The sequence below is a fragment of the Cervus canadensis genome, chromosome 24 (assembly GCF_019320065.1).
Source record: "Cervus canadensis isolate Bull #8, Minnesota chromosome 24, ASM1932006v1, whole genome shotgun sequence".
In the NCBI taxonomy this organism is placed as follows: Eukaryota; Metazoa; Chordata; class Mammalia; order Artiodactyla; family Cervidae; genus Cervus; species Cervus canadensis.
The window spans coordinates 17,440,702-17,459,434 of NC_057409.1; the positions used below are offsets into that span (position 1 = coordinate 17,440,702).

Consider the following 18,733-nt stretch of genomic DNA (forward strand, 5'->3'; position numbering starts at 1 on the left):
AACATTCTTTTTTACTTATCTATAATGTTTCCATAGAGTCAGTAGGCTATTTGTAGACTTCAGTGTTAATTTCAAAACTTCTAAAGTGTACCGAAGCTTATTAGCACTGAACTTAAAAATACGTATTCATACAATTTTCAATCAAATATTCTTTTTTAAAAAAAAATGCAGTGTGTGTGTATATGTGCTCGTGTATGTGTGCTTGAGTCTTTTTTTCATTATGTATATATGTTACTGAAGCATAGTTGACTTATGTTTCCGGTGCATAGCAAGGTGATTCAGTTATACATATACACATTTCAGATTATTTTCTGTTGGTTATTACAAGATAGTGACTGTAGTGAGCTTTCCTGGTGGCTCAGACAGTAAAGAAATCCGCTTGCAATGCGAGAGACCTGGGTTTGATCCCTGGGCTGGGCAGATCCCCTGAAGGAGGGCATGGCAACCCACTCCAGTATTCTTGCCTGGAGAATCCCCATGGACTGAGGAGCATGGTGGCCTGCAGTCCATGGGGTGGCAAAGAATCAGACACAGCTGAGCAACTAAGTATACATACACACAGTGTATACTATAAATCTTTGTTGATTGTTGCATATCTCATTGGCTCTTAATATGAATAGAAGGCTAGATTTCTAATGTACTTGCATCTTAACTTGACCTTATGGAAAAACTTGAACTTTTTGACTAACCGAATACTTGAGGATTTTAAGAAGCAATTGGTATTTTTGTTTTTATTTTCTTTTGCTGCCCTGTTACTCATCCCTCAAATAACACTCTCCTGCAGAGTTCTTAGGGACCCTGGAATATTGATTTTTTTATTCAGTGTCATTTATTAGGCACTGGGATTGTTCTGAGTCATGAATAGGATGATAAGCAGAGTTGTTTCCCACATGGAAACTTCCCTGTTAGAATGTGACCCTCGCAGTAAGCAAGACAATCATTATATAGTAAAATTTCAGGTAGTGTCATTACAGTGAAGGAAAACAAAGCAGAGAATAGAAGGAGATTGCTGGTGTTGTGATAGGCTGGTTAGAGAAACCTCTGAGGTGTGGAGATTTTGTGTAGAATAAAACAAAGTGAGAAAACCAGCACTGCAGAGGATCTGAAGGAAGGAGGAAGTGCGCAGCCAGAGGTGGAAATAAGTCTGGCCTGCTCGTTAGACTGCGGGAGGGGCATAGGAAGGTGAAAGGAGAGTGGTAGAAGGTGAAATCTGAGAGGTATAGGTACTTGGCAGGTCATGTTGGACCTTTGCAGGCCACAGCAAATGTGGGGTTTATCCTGAGGATAATCAGGATTTATCTTTATTATGAAAAAGAGCAAACACATGAAAGTTGAAAGTATTAGTAGTATAGTAACTTCCATAAGCCCATCAACAGTTATCGGTCCACACAACCATTGTTTCATTTTTACCCTTAATTGTTCTCCTCATTCCCAAGACTTTTTATTTTTAACTTTTCTACCTGGATATATATGAATTTCTAACTATAAAAGTAAGGACATTAACATTTTTAGACAGTGCTGTGGTTATATTAAGATCTATACTTTGCCATAAGTACATTTGTGTGTGTGTGTGTGTGTGTTTTAAGAGAAATTTGATTTCATTTATCTTGCCACTTCATTTATTTTGGGGGGAATTTTTTTTTCCTGGAGAGAAAAATTGTTGCAGAGCTACCTAGGCATATTATCGTTAAACATCAGAACTCCATATTAAGGCTTGACTATTGCACGTGGAATTAATGTAAACTATACACTAGAATCAGAGTAGAAAATGGTTACACACACCCATGCCCATGACTCAGCTTCAGCAGTGCCTACTTCGTGGCCAGTCTGTCTTTAACACTCACCAGCATCTCTCCTCTTGCATTAATTTGAAATGAATCCTAGATATTCTATAATTTTTTCTATAAACATTTCATCATGTAGCTCAAGATAATGCCCCTTAGAAAACACATACACATAGGCACATACATCCAGATTACTATTGTTATATCTGAGAAAGAAACCAATAATTCCTTCTTAATAGATGCCAGTCAGTCAGATTTCCATTGTCTCAAATGGAAAAGCAAAAGTAAATAAATAAAGTAGATTTCTTGTAAACTGGTAGTTGGGTCTAGAGACTTTTTCAGGTTCAAGTTTGATTCTTTATTTTCCTCCTCTGATGGGGAAAGACGCTGCCAAAGTGATACAGTGTTTTCTCATATTTAGGAAGCATACAGAGTCATATCACCTCCTAAGCCATCAAAACTCGGTTCCTAGATAACAGGGATTACAAATGAAAGTATTTCATATCTAGTGATCAGTCTCCATTTATTAGGAGTAAAAGGAGTAATTTTGTTGAAATATATACTGAGTCATGTCCCTACTCTTTGCGACCCCGTGGACTGTAGCCCGTCAGTCTCCTCTGTCCAAGGACTTCTCCAGGCAAGGCTGCTGGAGTAGGTAGCCATTTTCCTTTTCGAGGGGATCTTCCTGACTCAGGGATCAAACCCAGGTCTCCCACATTGTGGGCAGATTCTTCACTATCAGAGCCACCTGGGAAGCCCATAGAAAAAATATCTCTCCCTTCTGTTTGGTTACCCAGGAGAATAGTTGGCATAGGAAAAATATCTCCTACCCTTTATTTACCAGTTTTCCATTCAGAGTGCTGTTGTTATTAAGTATCATTGTCAAGCAGGTTGAAATGTGTTTTAGACATTTCACTGATTTTCACTGATGATTAAATTTTCCACATTTTGATCTTTTTGGTGTGATCTCAGTAGTTTTTGAAGCCCTCTTTGCTTTCTGGTGAGTTAAGCTCAACAACTCCAACCATGAACTGAATGCTTGAAATCAGGCATTGCCTCAGAGAGCCCTGGTTTCCTTTATAGGAAATGGTATTTAGATCCCACAGTCTCGGCTGTAGGTGTATTTGCTACTGGATTGATCATTGTTATTAGACTTGTTTAATGGACAAACCTAGGAAATGATTATACTTAGTCTTTTAAGATAAAAACAATGAATTCATACTGATAATGCCAATTCAAATTCAGGTCTTCAGGGGTTTTATTTATCTGGTATTTCATACCAAAAGTTTCAGTTCCCAGGAATAGTTATTTATTTATTAGGGCTTCCCTGGTGGCTCAGATGGTAAACAATGTGCCTGCCATGTTGGAGACCCACCTTTGGTCCCTGGAAAAGGGAATGGCTACCCACTCCAGTACTCTTGCCTGGAGAATTTCATGGACAGAGGAGCCCAGCAGGCTGCAGTCCCTGGGGTCACAGAGAATTGGACACGGCTGAGCGAGTGTCACTTTCATTTATTTATTTACTTTATCCTACAGTACAAAATTCAGCTTTGCACCAAAACTAGTCATATTGAAAAAGTTTCAGTTTTGCAATAGTTCTTTTTTTGTTCTTGGGCTGTATCTCACTTTATGGTCAGCTTTTTGTATTTTAGTCATTTGAAATAATTTTTTTCATGCTGCCAGGTTGGTTTGCCTCCTTTGCTTTATTTTGCTTATAATTTTTAGGTATTGACTTTAAAATGTTATCTGGCTTTTATAATTCATATTATTTATATAGTTCCTGAAGTCAGATCTATAAATTTTTAAATGTCTTAACATCTTTTACTATCCCTTTAGCCTGTTTCCTCCTCCCACACAAATAACCTTTGTAATTTTATGGCCTGTCCTTTTGCTATTTACTTAAGAAAACAAAAACAAATCCATATTGTCTACTTCATACACACTGCCTTTCTTAGATAAGAGTAGTAAACTTTGCTTTGCCTTCCTCTTAACAGTAAATCGTGGTGTTCACTCTTCATAGATGCTGTCCTCGTCATGCACCGAGAGAAGGGGGTGGGGAGAGAGGGAGGGGAGGGTCCCCCATGCCTTTTGTGAAGCTGTCATAATGCTGCAGTGTGTGGATGTACAGTTTCTTAGCCAGTCCCGTCTTGCACATTTGGGTGACTTCCAGTCTTGGTTGTGTTGCAGTGAAATACAGCTTTCCTATTTTTTCCTATTATCTTTAGGCTAGATTTCTATAAAGGGGATTGTGGTATAAAGGGTATAAATGCACACAACATTTTGGCAGATGTAAATAAATTAGCCTCTTTTGGAGATTATAATGCATATCCTTGGGCTATTGTACATCTCCTGCTTTTGTAGTAATAATGTTGTCATATCCCAAACAGTGTAAGCAGCAGTTTAATCTTTTCTCTTGCCATCCTTTATGTTGTTGTTTTGTTTTGCTTATACAAGTGTTAGAAAGACAGTGGGGCAGTTTTTGTTTTAAAACATCCATCTTCTTTTATTTTTGCCCACATACATGTACCATTTCCAGTACTCTTACTTCTTTCCTGCAGTTCCTTTCTCCTATCTGGATTGTTTCCCTTCGGCCTAAAGAACTTTTCTTAGGTATAAATGCTAGCAGTGATTTCTGTCTGCTTCTGCTTTTGTTTGAGAAATCCTTGTTTTGCCTTAATTTTCAAAAGATCATTTTCCCAGGTGTAAAAATCTCATGTTAGCCCTTTGTAATGTCGTTTCTGGTTTCCATAGTTTCTGTTTAAAAATCTTACTATAACCTTTTCAAGGCAATTCTTTTCTCCCCTGGCTTCTTTTAAGATTTACTTTGTATTAATTTTTAAAATTTTTAACTATATTAGGCCCATGTGACACTTTCTTTCATTTTCAATTTGCTTGAGTTTCACTGAACCTTTGAATCTGTGAATTGATAACCTTTCATCAGTTTTGGAAAATTGTTGCCCATTATCTCTTCATATATTTTTCCTCTTATCTCATTATCTATTCAAGTGTTCTCCTTCATTTTCTCTGGGAGTATCAGGATTGTACACGTTCAGACTTTGCACTTCATATACTGGGTCTCTCTAGCTCTGTTTTTGTTTTTCCCAGAATTTTTTTTTTTCTTCTTATGCCTAGTTTGAAAACTTTCTATTGACCACATTTCAAATTAACTATAACTCTTTTTTCTGTTTTCTTCTTCCATTTTTGGTTAAATTCATCAATGAATTTTAGATTTCAAGGTGCGTTTTCCAGTTCTAGGCAGTTATTTGATTTTTAAAAATAGATTCCAGTTCTCTTTGAAATTCATTACATTCTTACCCATTTTGTCCATCTTTGCTTATACTTGCAATTTATTTTATTTATTTTGTATTGGAGTATAGCCAATTAACTATGTTGTGATAGTTTCAGGTGAACACCAAAGCAACTCAACCATTCATATATATATACATATATCCATCCTCTCCTAAACTCACCTCCTGTCCAGGCTGCCACATGACATTAAGAAGAGTTCCCTGCGCTGTATATGTATAGTAGGACTTTTTGGCTATCCATTTTAAATATAGCAGTGCGTACATGTTGATCCCGGGCTCTTTGACTATCATTTCCTCTATTACTTACATTTGCAATTTATTAATTATAGTTATGGAGCCTTTCCTGGTGGCTCAGACAGTAAAGAATCTGCCTGCAATGCGGGAGACCCAGGTTTGATCCCTGGGTTGGGAATATCCCCTGGAGAAGGGAATGACAACCCACTCCAATATTCTTGCCTCTAGAATTCCATGGACAGAGGAGCCTGGGGTTGCAAAGGGTCATACATGACTGAATGTCTAACACAATCATAGTTACAGAATACCTAGCTTATAGTTTCTAGTGGTGTTAGCCTGCTTCTAATGTCTTCTCCCCCCTTTTGATTGTTAGTCACATACTCCTCAGCCTCTTTATACATCTGGTAATTGATTATGTGAACTGAAGAGACCCCAAGTGGTGTTTTCTATTAGTGTTTCCTCTTCAGTGTTAAACACGGTCAGAAGCTGATCACTTTGCTCCAGTCAGGGCTATAGCTTGTTTCATATATGGCTCATTTCACCTCTGGCTTATCCCTGTTTGTTGTGAGCCTCCCAGGGGTTTTTTTGGGGGGGGGGGGATTTTTTTGTTTTCCTAATTTCTTCTTTGAATTTTTCCATACCACGCACCTTGTGGGATCTTAGTTTCTCGACTAGGGATTGAACCCACACCCTCGGCATTGAAAGCTCAGAGTCTTATCCACTGAACCTCCAGGAAATTCTCTCTCCCAGGGTTTTTGCTGTTGAGAACCTTGCAGATCTCCATCCCCTTAGACTTTATATTCATTATGCAGTTTGAAAATGTTGCAGATGTCTTGAGGATAGGGGACACTGGCTGTGTGTGGTGGAGTCAGGCCTCCTCCCTCTGTGGGGACTTTGTCCTCTGAGTACCCTGAGACTGCATGAGTTTGCATTGTCTTAGCAGAACCTCTGACTTGATCCATGGTCCTCTTCACGGCCTCAGAACTTAGCAGATGTCCAGTGGGGCCAATTCACACTTGAACACACCAGCCTCCTGTGACTCCCTGAAATGCTAGGACTTCTCTTTCCTCAGTATCAGCAGTTGGTAAACTCCTGCCCATGGGCCACATCAGCCTCCTGCTTGTTTTGATATACCCTATGAACTAAAAATGATTTCTAGATGGCTGAAAAAGTTTTAAAGAAGTAATATTTTGTTACATGAAAATTAAATGAAATTCAAATTTCAGTGTATATAAATAAAATTTGGTTGGAACACAGCCATGCTTGGCCTATCGCCTGTGTCTGGTTTCATGCCACAATGCCAGGGTTGAGTAGTGGCAACAGCAACCCTGTGGCTTATAAAGCCCAAAACATTTACTATCTTGGCTCTTTGCAAGAAATGTCTGCCTTCTGACCCATAATCTTTGATAGTGGTTTTCAAAGTGTGGTTTATGAGTTCCTCGGTCATGCCTGAGATCCTTACGTTGAATTCATAAGGTCAAGGCTGATGGTAATTAGTAAGGTTTTTCCTTTTCTCTTGTTTGAACTAAAAGTATAAAAGCTGTGGTGGGTGTAAAACTGCTGGTACCTTAATAAGAATCAAGGCAGTGACACCAAACGACTGGCAGTCATGTTATTCTGCAATGTCAAGTAGGTATATGTCTTTTAAATAATCTTTGTGACGAAGTAGGGTCCTTTTTTTTTTTTCTTACACTTCATCTCAGATAACCTTGTATCATAGGTTGAGAGTGGAAGTGAAAGTGACTGTACAGCTCTTTTATTAAGCCTGATATTTAAATGATTTGCAACAAGAACAAAATAGTGCATTTATATTATATACTTAACACTGCATTTTTATTGTGTTCAAAAAATACAGTCTTTTCCACAAAAAATTTGTTTATATTAATATGTAATGAATTAATCGAGTATTTAAAATTTTTTCTCTTTTAGTTCCTGACACATTTTATAAATAACAATAGATATAAACCACATACACAAGAGTGCTTTTGGGACTGGGGAGGGATTCTTAATAATTTTGTATAAAATAATCCTTAGAACCAAAATCCACTGATCTGTTTGAGGTTATTTCTCTTCATATAGCAAAGGAAAATAATGGCGTTGACTTTTTGTTGTCACTTTCAGGTTGGGATAAGGTCTTTTTACGACCATCCCAAAAGACCAGTGGCATTATGACAGTTTTTTTTTTTTTAATGATTACTTTGATCATGCTGAAATGATCCATATGCTTAGAATTGCCAACCTCAATGTTTATAAGACATACCATTGCTTGTGTTAATTTTTCCTATTTTTGGTTGTGGTTTTTAGGGTATACTTTGAATGATTTCATTCTTTAAAAACAAATCCAGAAGCAGCTAAGGATTCTTTTGTTTCCATAGTTATTTTCCCTTCATTTTTTTTTTCTCTCTCATTATTTCAACACAAAAGTGATAAGCCTGCCCTAAGTGGAACTGATATTATTTAGTTTGAAAAAATTTAAAGATGCTGTCCCTTAGAACTTGAATTTCTCATAGTATATTTCTGGGTGGACTCTTAATTATGATGAAAGGAGTTAGTGATATTCTGCAGTTAAATAATAGAGAAAACAGACTTTGTTAGGATTATTGTGCATCCCTTTGAAAGATGTTTGCCCTCCAAGAAGATTGTTCGTGTTTAATTGGGGGGAAAAAATTGCTGTTCATGTGAACTCTACATTCATTGACAGTTTCCAAACATGTATCATTTCTAAGCATTTCAGTCATAAGTGGATTTTTTCATTTCAGTAGTAAGTAAAAACATCCAATACACAAGGAACAATTGGAAAAGGTCTTGAGAACGAAAGGGGTTGAATAACATCAGGTTTACATTTGTAAGTTTCAGTGGAGTTAATAGTGGCTCCAAGAAGGAGGGTGTCCAGAAAAATTTGAAACACATTTGTAGACTTTATTTTTTAGTTTATTGATAACTTATTTATTGTGGTAGTTGAGTCTTAGCATTTTTCAAATGTTTTGAGGATGGAATTAAACCTTAAAAGTAGAAGTTCTCTAACGCACTGTGATAGCATATGCACATGAAGTGAGAGGAGGTGAAAAGGCCCATCTTTTGATGTTTTGGAAAATCATTCTTGGCATTCCCTTTTGTTAGATGCATTACTGTTCTGTTTGTCTTTATTTCCATGCTTTCACTGTTACTTGGATTCCTTTTATTCTGATGGAGGTGTTTAGAGGTATATAACATTTCCTCTGATGCCTGGGCATCATTGTTTACCAGGTTTTTATTATGGCAGAAGACTTTTTGCTCACTAGATAATACATATTTTTAAAAGCAGGTAGCTCATCTGATAAAGAATCTGCCTGTAATGCAAGAGACCCCGGTTCAATTCCTGGGTTAGGAAGATCCCCTGGAGAAGGGATAGGCTACCTCACTCTAGTATTCTTAGACTTCCCTGGTGGCTCAGTTGATGAAGAATCTGCCTGCAATGTGGGAGACCTGGGTTCGATCCCTGGGTTGGAAAGATTCCCTGGAGGAGGGCATGGCAACCCACTCCAGGATTTTGCCTGGAGAATCCCCATGGAGAGAAGGACCTGGCAGGCTGCAGTCCATGGGGTTGCAAAAAGTTGGACACAACTGAGCAGCTAAGCACACACATGCTGATGAGTCCATGTTAGTCTTGTGGACATTACTTTTCATTGCATCTGTTAAAACCAGTCAACACCTCTCATTTAAAAAAATAAAAAGTAAAAGAGGAGAATATAAATAACTGTGACATTGCTTTAAGGCAGAGTAAAATCCCTCTTTAGTTAGGTTCCAAAGAAGAAAAGTAGCCAGCTGACTGTGTAAAGTCACACTAGACACCTAGTAATAATTTTCTTAAAGGTTTAAAAGTATTGATTTTATTTCTGTGTGCAGGTTCTAAGGCCCAGCAGCTTCTGCAAGGACTACAAGCAAGCGACGAAAGCCAGCAGCTCCAGGCCGTTATTGAGATGTGTCAGTTACTGGTCATGGGGAATGAGGAGACGCTGGGAGGGTTTCCTGTCAAGAGTGTGGTTCCAGCTTTGGTAAGAGAATTTTCCCCTCATTTTATCCCACTCATGCCCTAAATGCTGCTCTTATTTTTACTAAAAGCATGATCATTGTCATTAGGAACTTTAGAATATAATAGAACTAAGAGATAGTTGAGTGTGACTTATCCTTGTATTTCAGGCCTGTAGAGATTGTGCATGACTTAATGATGAATGACTAAAATGTCTAAACCATCTCTTGATGAATAGTTAACTTATCTTTGATACTTAAATGACCCATGCAGTTTTCAGTTTTAAGTGGTTATCCCCTTTAGGTGGTAACTTGACTTACTATGCCAAAACTCACATGCTTTTTTTTCTTTTAAACTGGTGATTCATGGGACAGTGTTAACAGCTCACTTGTGGGTTGTCTTTGTAGGCAGTCAATACTTCCTGCTTGATAGTTGTGTGCATGTTCATGCAGTCCAGCCAGAAGACCAAATGGATCCTCCAGCTTAAAAAGGGGGTTATGTTAAACAGAAATGAGAAACAAAACAACCGTACTCAGCAATAGAAAAACGAATTTTAAAAAGTCTCTTAATGATTTTCAATAGTATGTTTGATGTTTAGAATTTATTAACATCTTAATCCCTTAAGCTTTTTAATGTAAAAACAGAAAGAGAAATTGCCATTAGTAAGTGTGTATGCCCTTGAGCATGGTAAGTCTTTTAAGTAGTGACTTGGTAATTTTCACAATGCAAGTTTAAAGAAATTGGTTATAATTTAAGATTAAAATTAAGTCTGAATAAAATAATGACAAGATTAACATAGACATGAATATATTCATAGATAATATTACCTTGCAAGTTAAAATAAATATCATTTAAGTCTTTGTTTGCACATCTAGTAAAGTTGACAAAAATGGAACCAGGATTGGAGTATCAGATTGTCTCATTTGATCGCACTATCAAATTATGGAGAGAGCTGAGTAGAGACCAGTCAAGTACAGGATGATACAGTCTTCATTCTGCTTGTTCTCACTTGTTGGCTGGCTCTACTCTAGCAGAAAGTAGTGAAGGATAGAGCAGTCTCTCTTCCCGTGCAGACTTCCTGCTAACAAGCTGGCTCTCAAGCCTACCAGTGCCATCCACAGGCTTGCATATTAATATTTTTAACATTTCATGAAAGTGATATTATCCTTTGTACTCTGACATTTGCCTATGTTTATATGCATACTCAAGTTATTGATTTCTTCAATAGCTGTCTTTTATGACCTGAATTAAACTTCCTTGTTTGTTTTTGTTCATTTAAAAGTAAACAGTAATAAAGAACTAGGTTACCATGTAGCAATACTGTCTCTTTTAAACTGCAGCTTTTAGTTAAATAAAGAAACTGTTAAATCTGGGCTGAAACATTAACACAATCTAGTTTTCTTAATTTGCTGGTTATTGATTAGATTTGAGTACTTAGTGGACCTGCGCTAGTCAGCTCATGCTATTAGTAGTGAGTTGTCCAGATTTGTCTTTCATAACAGTTGAATATTACAAATATATATCCATCAATCACCATACACTTGTATGACCATAAACAGTCATTTTTGGTGAAGAATCTTATTTCCAGCAGTTCTAAAATGTGGTCTTCCAAGGTCATTCCCCCTTAAAGAATTGGATAACTTATTGTTTTATCTGTTAACATAACAATTCCTTTCCATTTAGAGTAGGTGTGTTTTGTGACTGATTTATAGGTGATTTGAGACAGAGTGCATGCTCGTGTGTGTGTGTGTGTGTGTGTGTGTGTTTATGTGGTATGTTTAATAGAAATAGTTATCAAGACCTCTGGTATATAGATATAATTACCCAGCATAATTGAGAGCTGAGAAGAATTCACATTAAATGAATGTTATGTTAGAATATCTGGTGGCTGTTATTATAATCATATATTTAATTGGTACTTTACAGCTTAAATTTGACACATTTAAACTTTTCCATTGAACTGCAATGATTGCTTCCCCAAGTAGGAAGTTTCTTTGGTAGCTTTTACTGCTTAAAGAAGATGGAGTGTGTACCTAGTAGTTTTGCTTGCCCTCTTAAAAAACACAGTTGAAAACTGCTTAAGGTCTTTTCCACAAAAAAAGCTAAAATCACATCAGATGTTTGGACTAATTCATGTGTTTGTGAAATAATTATATTGAGTTTTAATCTGTACCTGATTCGTTTTTCATGTGATCAATATTGTGTTCACATTCTATACTGCTGTGTATTTTACAGCTGAATTAAGTGGTGCTTAGTTCAACTTTTAGAGAAGCTGATTTATAAGAGTTTAAGCTATGATATTGAATCTGTACTGATAGTTGTTAATTTAACAAAGTCTGTGGGCTTCTGGTCCATTTATTTGTGTATGAAGTACTTGCTGACAGAGAAGTCCTCAGTGATGTTTTCATGGGCTTCTGAAATGGTAAATAGTGGTACCTGGAGGGTTGGTTGTAAGCAGTGTGAATGCTTTGTTTTTGATCCGAATCATGAGGTGATGATTATCCTATGTCAGCGCTTTAGTGTGCGAGTCACGCCATCCCAAGCATAAGCATTTCTTCTGTATGCTTGCTAGGTTTTAACTTGAGGTTCTTTTTTTATGGTAAAGTTTGTGAGTCATACTGTTCTATTTCAGTTGAAATAGAAGAAATAGTTCTAGGACTTTTAAGAATATAGCTTCTAATACTTTGTTAAATCTTTTAAACAGATAACATTGCTGCAGATGGAGCATAATTTTGATATTGTAAGTATGTGCTATGTTTTAAAAGAATCACGCCAAACTTATATTTTTGGTTTTTATTGAGTGGACATGGCTTCTTTTCTAGATGAACCATGCCTGTCGAGCCTTAACGTACATGATGGAAGCACTTCCTCGATCATCGGCTGTGGTAGTAGATGCAATTCCTGTCTTTTTAGAAAAGGTAATCCTACTTTTGCCCAACTGTTGGAAAGCCAGCATAGATAGGGGCATCAATGAGACCTCCTGACTACTGAATTCTAAAGTTGTGTATCAGATTGTAAGGCCACATTAAAAGACATATTTTAGCATCCATTATCTAACTAAAGTATATTTTTTAGCCAAGATTCCAGAAAAATGTTTCATGTTTAGCAGAGCCGTGATTTAAACCTGATGCTAATAAAGCATTTGTTAAAACATCCCGGTGTTAAAATTTTTAATAATGACAGTTATTGCACTAGTGTAAAATCTTTCAGAGAAGAACTTAAAGCACTTGATTAAAAATGATTTCATTGTTTCTAGAAAACATCCCAGTGAGGTTGATAGCTATTTATACCCTCATTTTACAGCTGAGGAGACTGAGCCAGACAAAATGCCTTGCTCAAGGTCATAAAGTGAGGCAGTGGAGAAAGGAAATTTTTTCATATGGTCTGTGGTAGGTTGTTTTTGGTCTGTTTTAAGGACCTTTTTCTTTTTAATGCACAATAAAATTTGCATTATCTGAAAACCTTGAAATATGCTAAAAACTGTAAAACTTGATTTTTAAAATTTGTTCCATAAATCAACCCACTGATTTTAAATCTGAAGATTTAAAGTTACATAATTGAATTTAGTGTATCCTTTATGTAAAACATACTTTTCAACATCTTATAAAGTGGTTGGAAGGAAGCTATATTGCCAATATGTTATAGCTTACGTGCATAAGTCACTGGTTTCCTGTGGTGGGTTTCAGGTTAGAGGCAGTATTTATTGTTCAGTTGCTAAGTCATGTCCGACTCTTTGTGACCCCATAAACTGTAGCCTTCCAGGCTCCTCTGTCCATGAGATTCCCCAGGCAAGAATACTGGAGTGGATTGCCATTTCCTTCTCCAGGAATCTTGCCTATCTAGGGATCCTACCTATCTCTTGCATTGGCAGGCAGATTCTTTCTCACTGTGCCACCAGGGAAGCATAGAGGCAGTATAGATTGATGAAAATTAGAGAAGATATTTATTCACATAGAAGATGAGTAGCAAGTAGAGCACTTGAATGATAACCTTGTTCTTTATTTATATGTTCCCAGCTGCAAGTTATTCAGTGTATTGATGTGGCCGAGCAGGCCTTGACGGCCTTGGAGATGTTATCACGTAGACACAGTAAAGCCATTCTCCAGGCGGTAAGTGTTGTTACCAGAGGACTGTTTCCTTTAATATTGAATTTTAGATCCACATTTGTATTAGCTCCTAGATCGCAACCTCTGTAAGGTTCCCATGCTGTTTCCAAGGTGATGTGCTAGACTATTTTCTTTTTTTCATAATTGCTGATAGAAGAGTATTTCTTCGCTTTTAACAGTTTTCCTATATTTTAGGGTGGTTTGGCAGACTGCTTGCTGTATCTAGAATTCTTCAGCATAAATGCCCAAAGAAATGCACTAGCAATTGCAGCCAATTGCTGCCAGAGTATCACGCCGGATGAATTTCATTTTGTGGCGGATTCCCTCCCATTGCTTACCCAAAGGCTAACCCACCAGGTAAAATACAAACCTATCTTATGTGGCATAAAACATTTTTATTAAATTTTTTTTAAATGCCTATTTCACCTGGAGTCTTAAATCTTTCAACTGGGTATGTAAATTGGAAATACCTCTAATCTTTGTCTTTTCCTGTTAACTAGTCATGGACCATATTAGGTTATTTTATGAAATTTCAGTGGATTTACCCAAATGACAAGGTATCAACTATTTTGACTTTAGGGGTGAATTTATTATTTCAGCAGACACTTGAGTGTTTGCTATGTAATACAATGAGAATTTCCTTTTGTAAAGATCACCCTTTCCTGAAAGCTGTAGGGTTAGGTAGACAGGACCAGAGAGGGTGTGGATTAAGATCAGAGAAAAGATGAGACTATGTATGTTCCACATAAAAATGAAATAAGAAATGTAGATTGCAGTTGTCTGAGACCGGCAAAGAACAGGAGCAGTTGTAGAGGAGAAGGCATCAATGGGTCTGGTGTGTGATATGATAAGTAGAGCTCATGTAGCCTCTGTTGCAGGACAGATGAGTCAAGTTTCAAGGTTGTAGAGAAATGGAATTTTCTTGTAATGTTTCAAAGTGTTGTTATTGCTAAAGAGATTTTAAGAGATCTGGCTTTTAAGATCTGGCGAAGAAAGCATTGGCACCCCACTCCAGTACTCTTGCCTGGAAAATCCCATGGATGGAGGAGCCTGGTAGGCTGCAGTCCATGGGGTCACTAAGAGTGGGACATGACTGCGTGACTTCACTTTCACTTTTCACTTTCATGCACTGGAGAAGGAAATGACAATCCGCTCCAGTGTTCTTGCCTAGAGAATTCCAGGGACGGGGGATCCTGGTGGGCTGCCATTTCTGGGGTTGCACAGAGTTGGCCATGACTGATGCGACTTAGCAGTAGCAGCAGCAAGCTTTTAAGTCATCTTTACAAAATATGCTTAAAAGCATCTCAGAGAAAATTAGATACATAAAACATACAGGCATACCTCAGAGATACTGTGGATTTGGTTCCGACCACTGCAATAAAGCAAAAGACCACAATAAAGGGCGTCACAAGAATTTTTTGGTTTCCTGGTACAGGTGAAAGTTGTGTTTACACTGTAGTGTAGTCTGTTTAACAAAGTGAGCTTGTGTCTTTAAAAAAAAAAATGGTACGTACATACATTAATTAAGAAATACTTCATTGTTTAAAAAACACAGTAACCACTGCATTTGATTCTTCAGTGGGTAGCACTCTTTTTGGTGGTGGTGCTGCTGCTGCTAAGTTGCATCAGTCATGTCCGACTCTGTGCGACCCCACAGACGGCAGTCCCTGGGATTCTTCAGGCAAGAATTCTGGAGTGGGTTGCCATTTCCTTCTCCAATGCATGAAAGTGAAAATTGAAAGTGAAGTTGCTCAGTCATGTCCAACTCTTAGTGACCCCATGGGCTGCAGCCTACCAGGCTCCTCCGTCCATGGGATTTTCCAGGCAAGAGTACTGGAGTGGGGTGCCATTGCCTTCTCCCTTTTGGTGGTGGAGAGGGTTTACAGTATTGCGAGAATTACCAAAATGTGATACAGGGACAGGAAGTGAGTAAATGCTGTTGGACAAATGGTGTTGACAGACTTGCTTGGTGCAGGGTTTCTGCAGACCTTCAATTTGTAAGAAATGCAGTATCTGCAAATTGCACTAAAATAAAGTACAATAAAATGAGGTATGCCTGTATTAAATAAGGGGTTTACATGAGATAGGTAAAATTACATTGATTATTGAATCATTGGGGCATGTTGCTTTTAAGATGATTAAGACACAAATAGTGCCATCTATTTTTTATTTATTTTAAAAAACTTAGCAGGCGGAGATAGCTTTACAATGAGGGGCTAGAAATGTTTTCTAGGTAGTTGTGATCTCAGCACCTTATTTTGAAAGTCAGAGAAGTTAAATTGTGGGCATCCTTTCTAGACTTAAGTAGTGATAGCGAAGGTGTAGGGCTTTTATAATACCAGATAACTCTCATTTTACACAAGCAAGTCTGGTTTCTGCATCTGAAGTCAGTTTATCAATTAAAAAAGTTATCACCAACTCAATGGACATGAGTTTGAATAAACTCCAGGAGTCGGTGATGGACAGGGAGGCCTGGCACGCTGCAGTCCATGGGGTTGCAAAGAGTTGGACATGACTGAGCAACTGAACTAAACTGAACTGAATGGATCCAAATACTCATACCATTAAATTGTTCTTTCTGCTATTCCAGAGGGGATATTCCAAATGTTTTCTCAATGAGACCACTCATACAGTATTTTTAGATTGTTTTTACAGTGAATATAGCAAGTCTACACCAAGTTTTTCTTAATCAGTAAACCTCTGGCTCACACATACTTCACTGTTTACAACTTTTTAGTGTATGCATGTTTTAAATGTTTCTACTTGTAAGGCTGTTTAAAATGATAGGATGTTTATTTTTATTATAGTTTTTGTTTAGGTATTGAAATTGTAGAAGCATAGAAGTTGTTCCTTTCTGGCATAACTTGCTTTTCATTTGTTGAGGTCTTAATAGGAGGTACAGATTTTATCAGTATGATTTCCCTTTGCATTGAAATCATGACTCTACTGATTGCTTGCTTAGGTTCACAGCATTTTCAAAGCTCACATCTTTGAAGAATTTGGGGTTAGGAAGAAGATAAGGCAGTGATATAGGACAGTGAAAATGTTTTATATTAACAAACTTTATTTTCCTTTATTTAAAAAAAAAAACAAACAGGACAAAAAGTCAGTAGAAAGCACTTGCCTTTGTTTTGCACGCCTAGTGGACAACTTTCAACATGAAGAGGTAAGCGTTCAGTCTGTTGATATTCTCATGAAGTTGTTAAACTGCTAACTCAGGATGTAAGAGTTTGGGTTTTTTTTTCGCTTGTGTTTCTGCAGAATTTACTCCAGCAGGTTGCTTCCAAAGATCTGCTAACAAATGTTCAACAACTATTGGTAGTAACTCCACCAATTTTAAGTTCTGGGATGTTTATAATGGTGGTTCGCATGTTTTCTCTGATGTGTTCCAATTGTCCAACTTTAGCAGTTCAACTTATGAAGCAAAGTAAGTGCTATTTTATTATTCTGTTTTAAACAAGAAAAATTGTATGTGTGTTTAACCTCCATTGATAAGTAGAGCCAACATAAGCAAGTAGAAATCACTAATATGTAGGTACTGGATAATAAAGGAAGAAAAACGTACTGTGTAACAAATCTGGGTGTGACAATATAGTAATGCTTTCTACATACAGTTTTTATTTTTATTTTTTTTACATACAGTTTTTAAAGTATATAGTGTATTAAAACTTTACTGTTGGAGGGCTAAGGTCATTGCTTTCTATACAATATCAGTTAAGTAATGATGCTTCCTTGAGGTCACAAGAGTCAGACAAGACTTAGTGACTTAACAGCAATGATGCTTCAGTAGGAGAATTCTGAGTTTAAGTTACCAATAACTGCTTCTCTTCTGCTTTTAGGTAGTCCTTTTGCCCACGTTAGATTTTCCAGCATTTTATGATTCCAGAATGCCTTCTCCCACAAAATGTTGGAACTTACTCACACAAATGAATGGCTTTGATCTTTGCTGCTTTAACATTTCTAAGCCCTTCTCAACCTTCAGTTCAGTTCAGTTCAGTCGCTCAGTTGTGTCCGACTCTTTGCGAACCCATGAATCGCAGCACACCAGGCCTCCCTTGTCCATCACAAACTCCCGGAGTTTACTCAGACTCATGCCCATCGAGTCAGTGATGCCATCCAGCCATCTCATCCTCTAATGTCCCCTTCTCCTGCCCCCAATCCCTCCCAGCATCAGGGTCTTTTCCAATGAGTCAACTCTTCGCCTGAGGTGGCCAAAGTATTGGAGTTTCAGCTTCAGCATCAGTCCTTCAAATGAACACCCAGGACTGATTTCCTTTAGGATGAACTGGTTGGATCTCCTTGCAGTCCAAGGGACTCTCAAGAGTCTTCTCCAAGACCACAGTTCAAAAGCATCAGTTTTTCAGCGCTCAGCTTTCTTCACAGTCCAACTCTCTCATCCATACATGACCACTGGAAAAACCATAGCCTTGACCAGACGGACCTTTGTTGGCAAAGTAATGTCTCTGCTTTTTAATGTGCTATCTAGGTTGGTCATAACTTTCTCAACCTTAACCGTGTGCAAAATATTAACATTTTATCACCGCTCTTATTACAGTTTTTAGTGGACTTCCCAGGTGGCTCAGTGGTAAAGAATCTGCTTGCCAGTGCAGGAGATGTGGTTCTATCCCTGGGTCAGGAAGATCCCCTGGAGTAGGAAATAGTAACCCACTCCAGTATTCTTGCCTGTGAAATCGCATGGACAGAGGAACCTGGTGGACTATACAGTCCATGATGTCGCAAAGAGTCGGACATAACTGAGTGACTGAGTGCGCACGCACACACACACACACACACACACACACACACACACTCTGCTATTGCAGTTGCCCATTCACACTCACACACACACTCTGCTATTGCAGTTGCCCATTACTGTCTTTACTTTAGATTTCACAAGTTAATGTCAGAAGACTGTGGGTTCAGAGAACATCTGTATATTGTGATTATTGCTAGTAGAGTATTGATCACTTCTATATGAAACTCTCATAATTGTGGGTAATTGAATATCCATAATTTTGCTTTCTGAGAATTTTATCTTGGGAATCAGTGATGACATTCACTGACAAAGCAGTCTTTGTCCCTCTGCCTCAGGTAGATTATTAGTGGTATAATAGTACTTTTCTTGTGGGGGAGGGAGGATGGGAAACTCAGGTTTAAATTTAGTCACATTAGTTGTGAATTTTAGCATATGGCACAGTTCTTTGTAGAACAACAGTGCTGCTGAGGTGATGTATTGAAGAGATAAAGCATTTTGTCATTCCTAAACTTGGTATTCCAGAGAACACTGTTTTG

The 18,733-nt window shown here is 37.7% G+C and overlaps 1 protein-coding gene across 23 annotated transcripts in view; it reads left to right on the top strand.

Annotated features, from left to right (window-relative positions):
* The window catches only part of TRIP12 (thyroid hormone receptor interactor 12), a 149,523-nt gene that overhangs the window by 86,150 nt on the left and 44,640 nt on the right, over positions 1 to 18,733 (top strand). For all 23 annotated transcript variants that reach the window (XR_006265138.1, XM_043445094.1, XM_043445092.1 and 20 more), the window contains 7 exons: positions 9,212 to 9,360; positions 12,040 to 12,075; positions 12,158 to 12,253; positions 13,352 to 13,444; positions 13,637 to 13,798; positions 16,539 to 16,607; positions 16,703 to 16,868. Coding sequence is in view for 22 of the 23 variants with exons in the window: in XM_043445094.1 (XP_043301029.1) it covers positions 9,212 to 9,360; positions 12,040 to 12,075; positions 12,158 to 12,253; positions 13,352 to 13,444; positions 13,637 to 13,798; positions 16,539 to 16,607; positions 16,703 to 16,868 (771 nt within the window). In the remaining variant the exon portion in view is untranslated. The remainder of the gene's footprint in view (positions 1 to 9,211; positions 9,361 to 12,039; positions 12,076 to 12,157; positions 12,254 to 13,351; positions 13,445 to 13,636; positions 13,799 to 16,538; positions 16,608 to 16,702; positions 16,869 to 18,733) is intronic.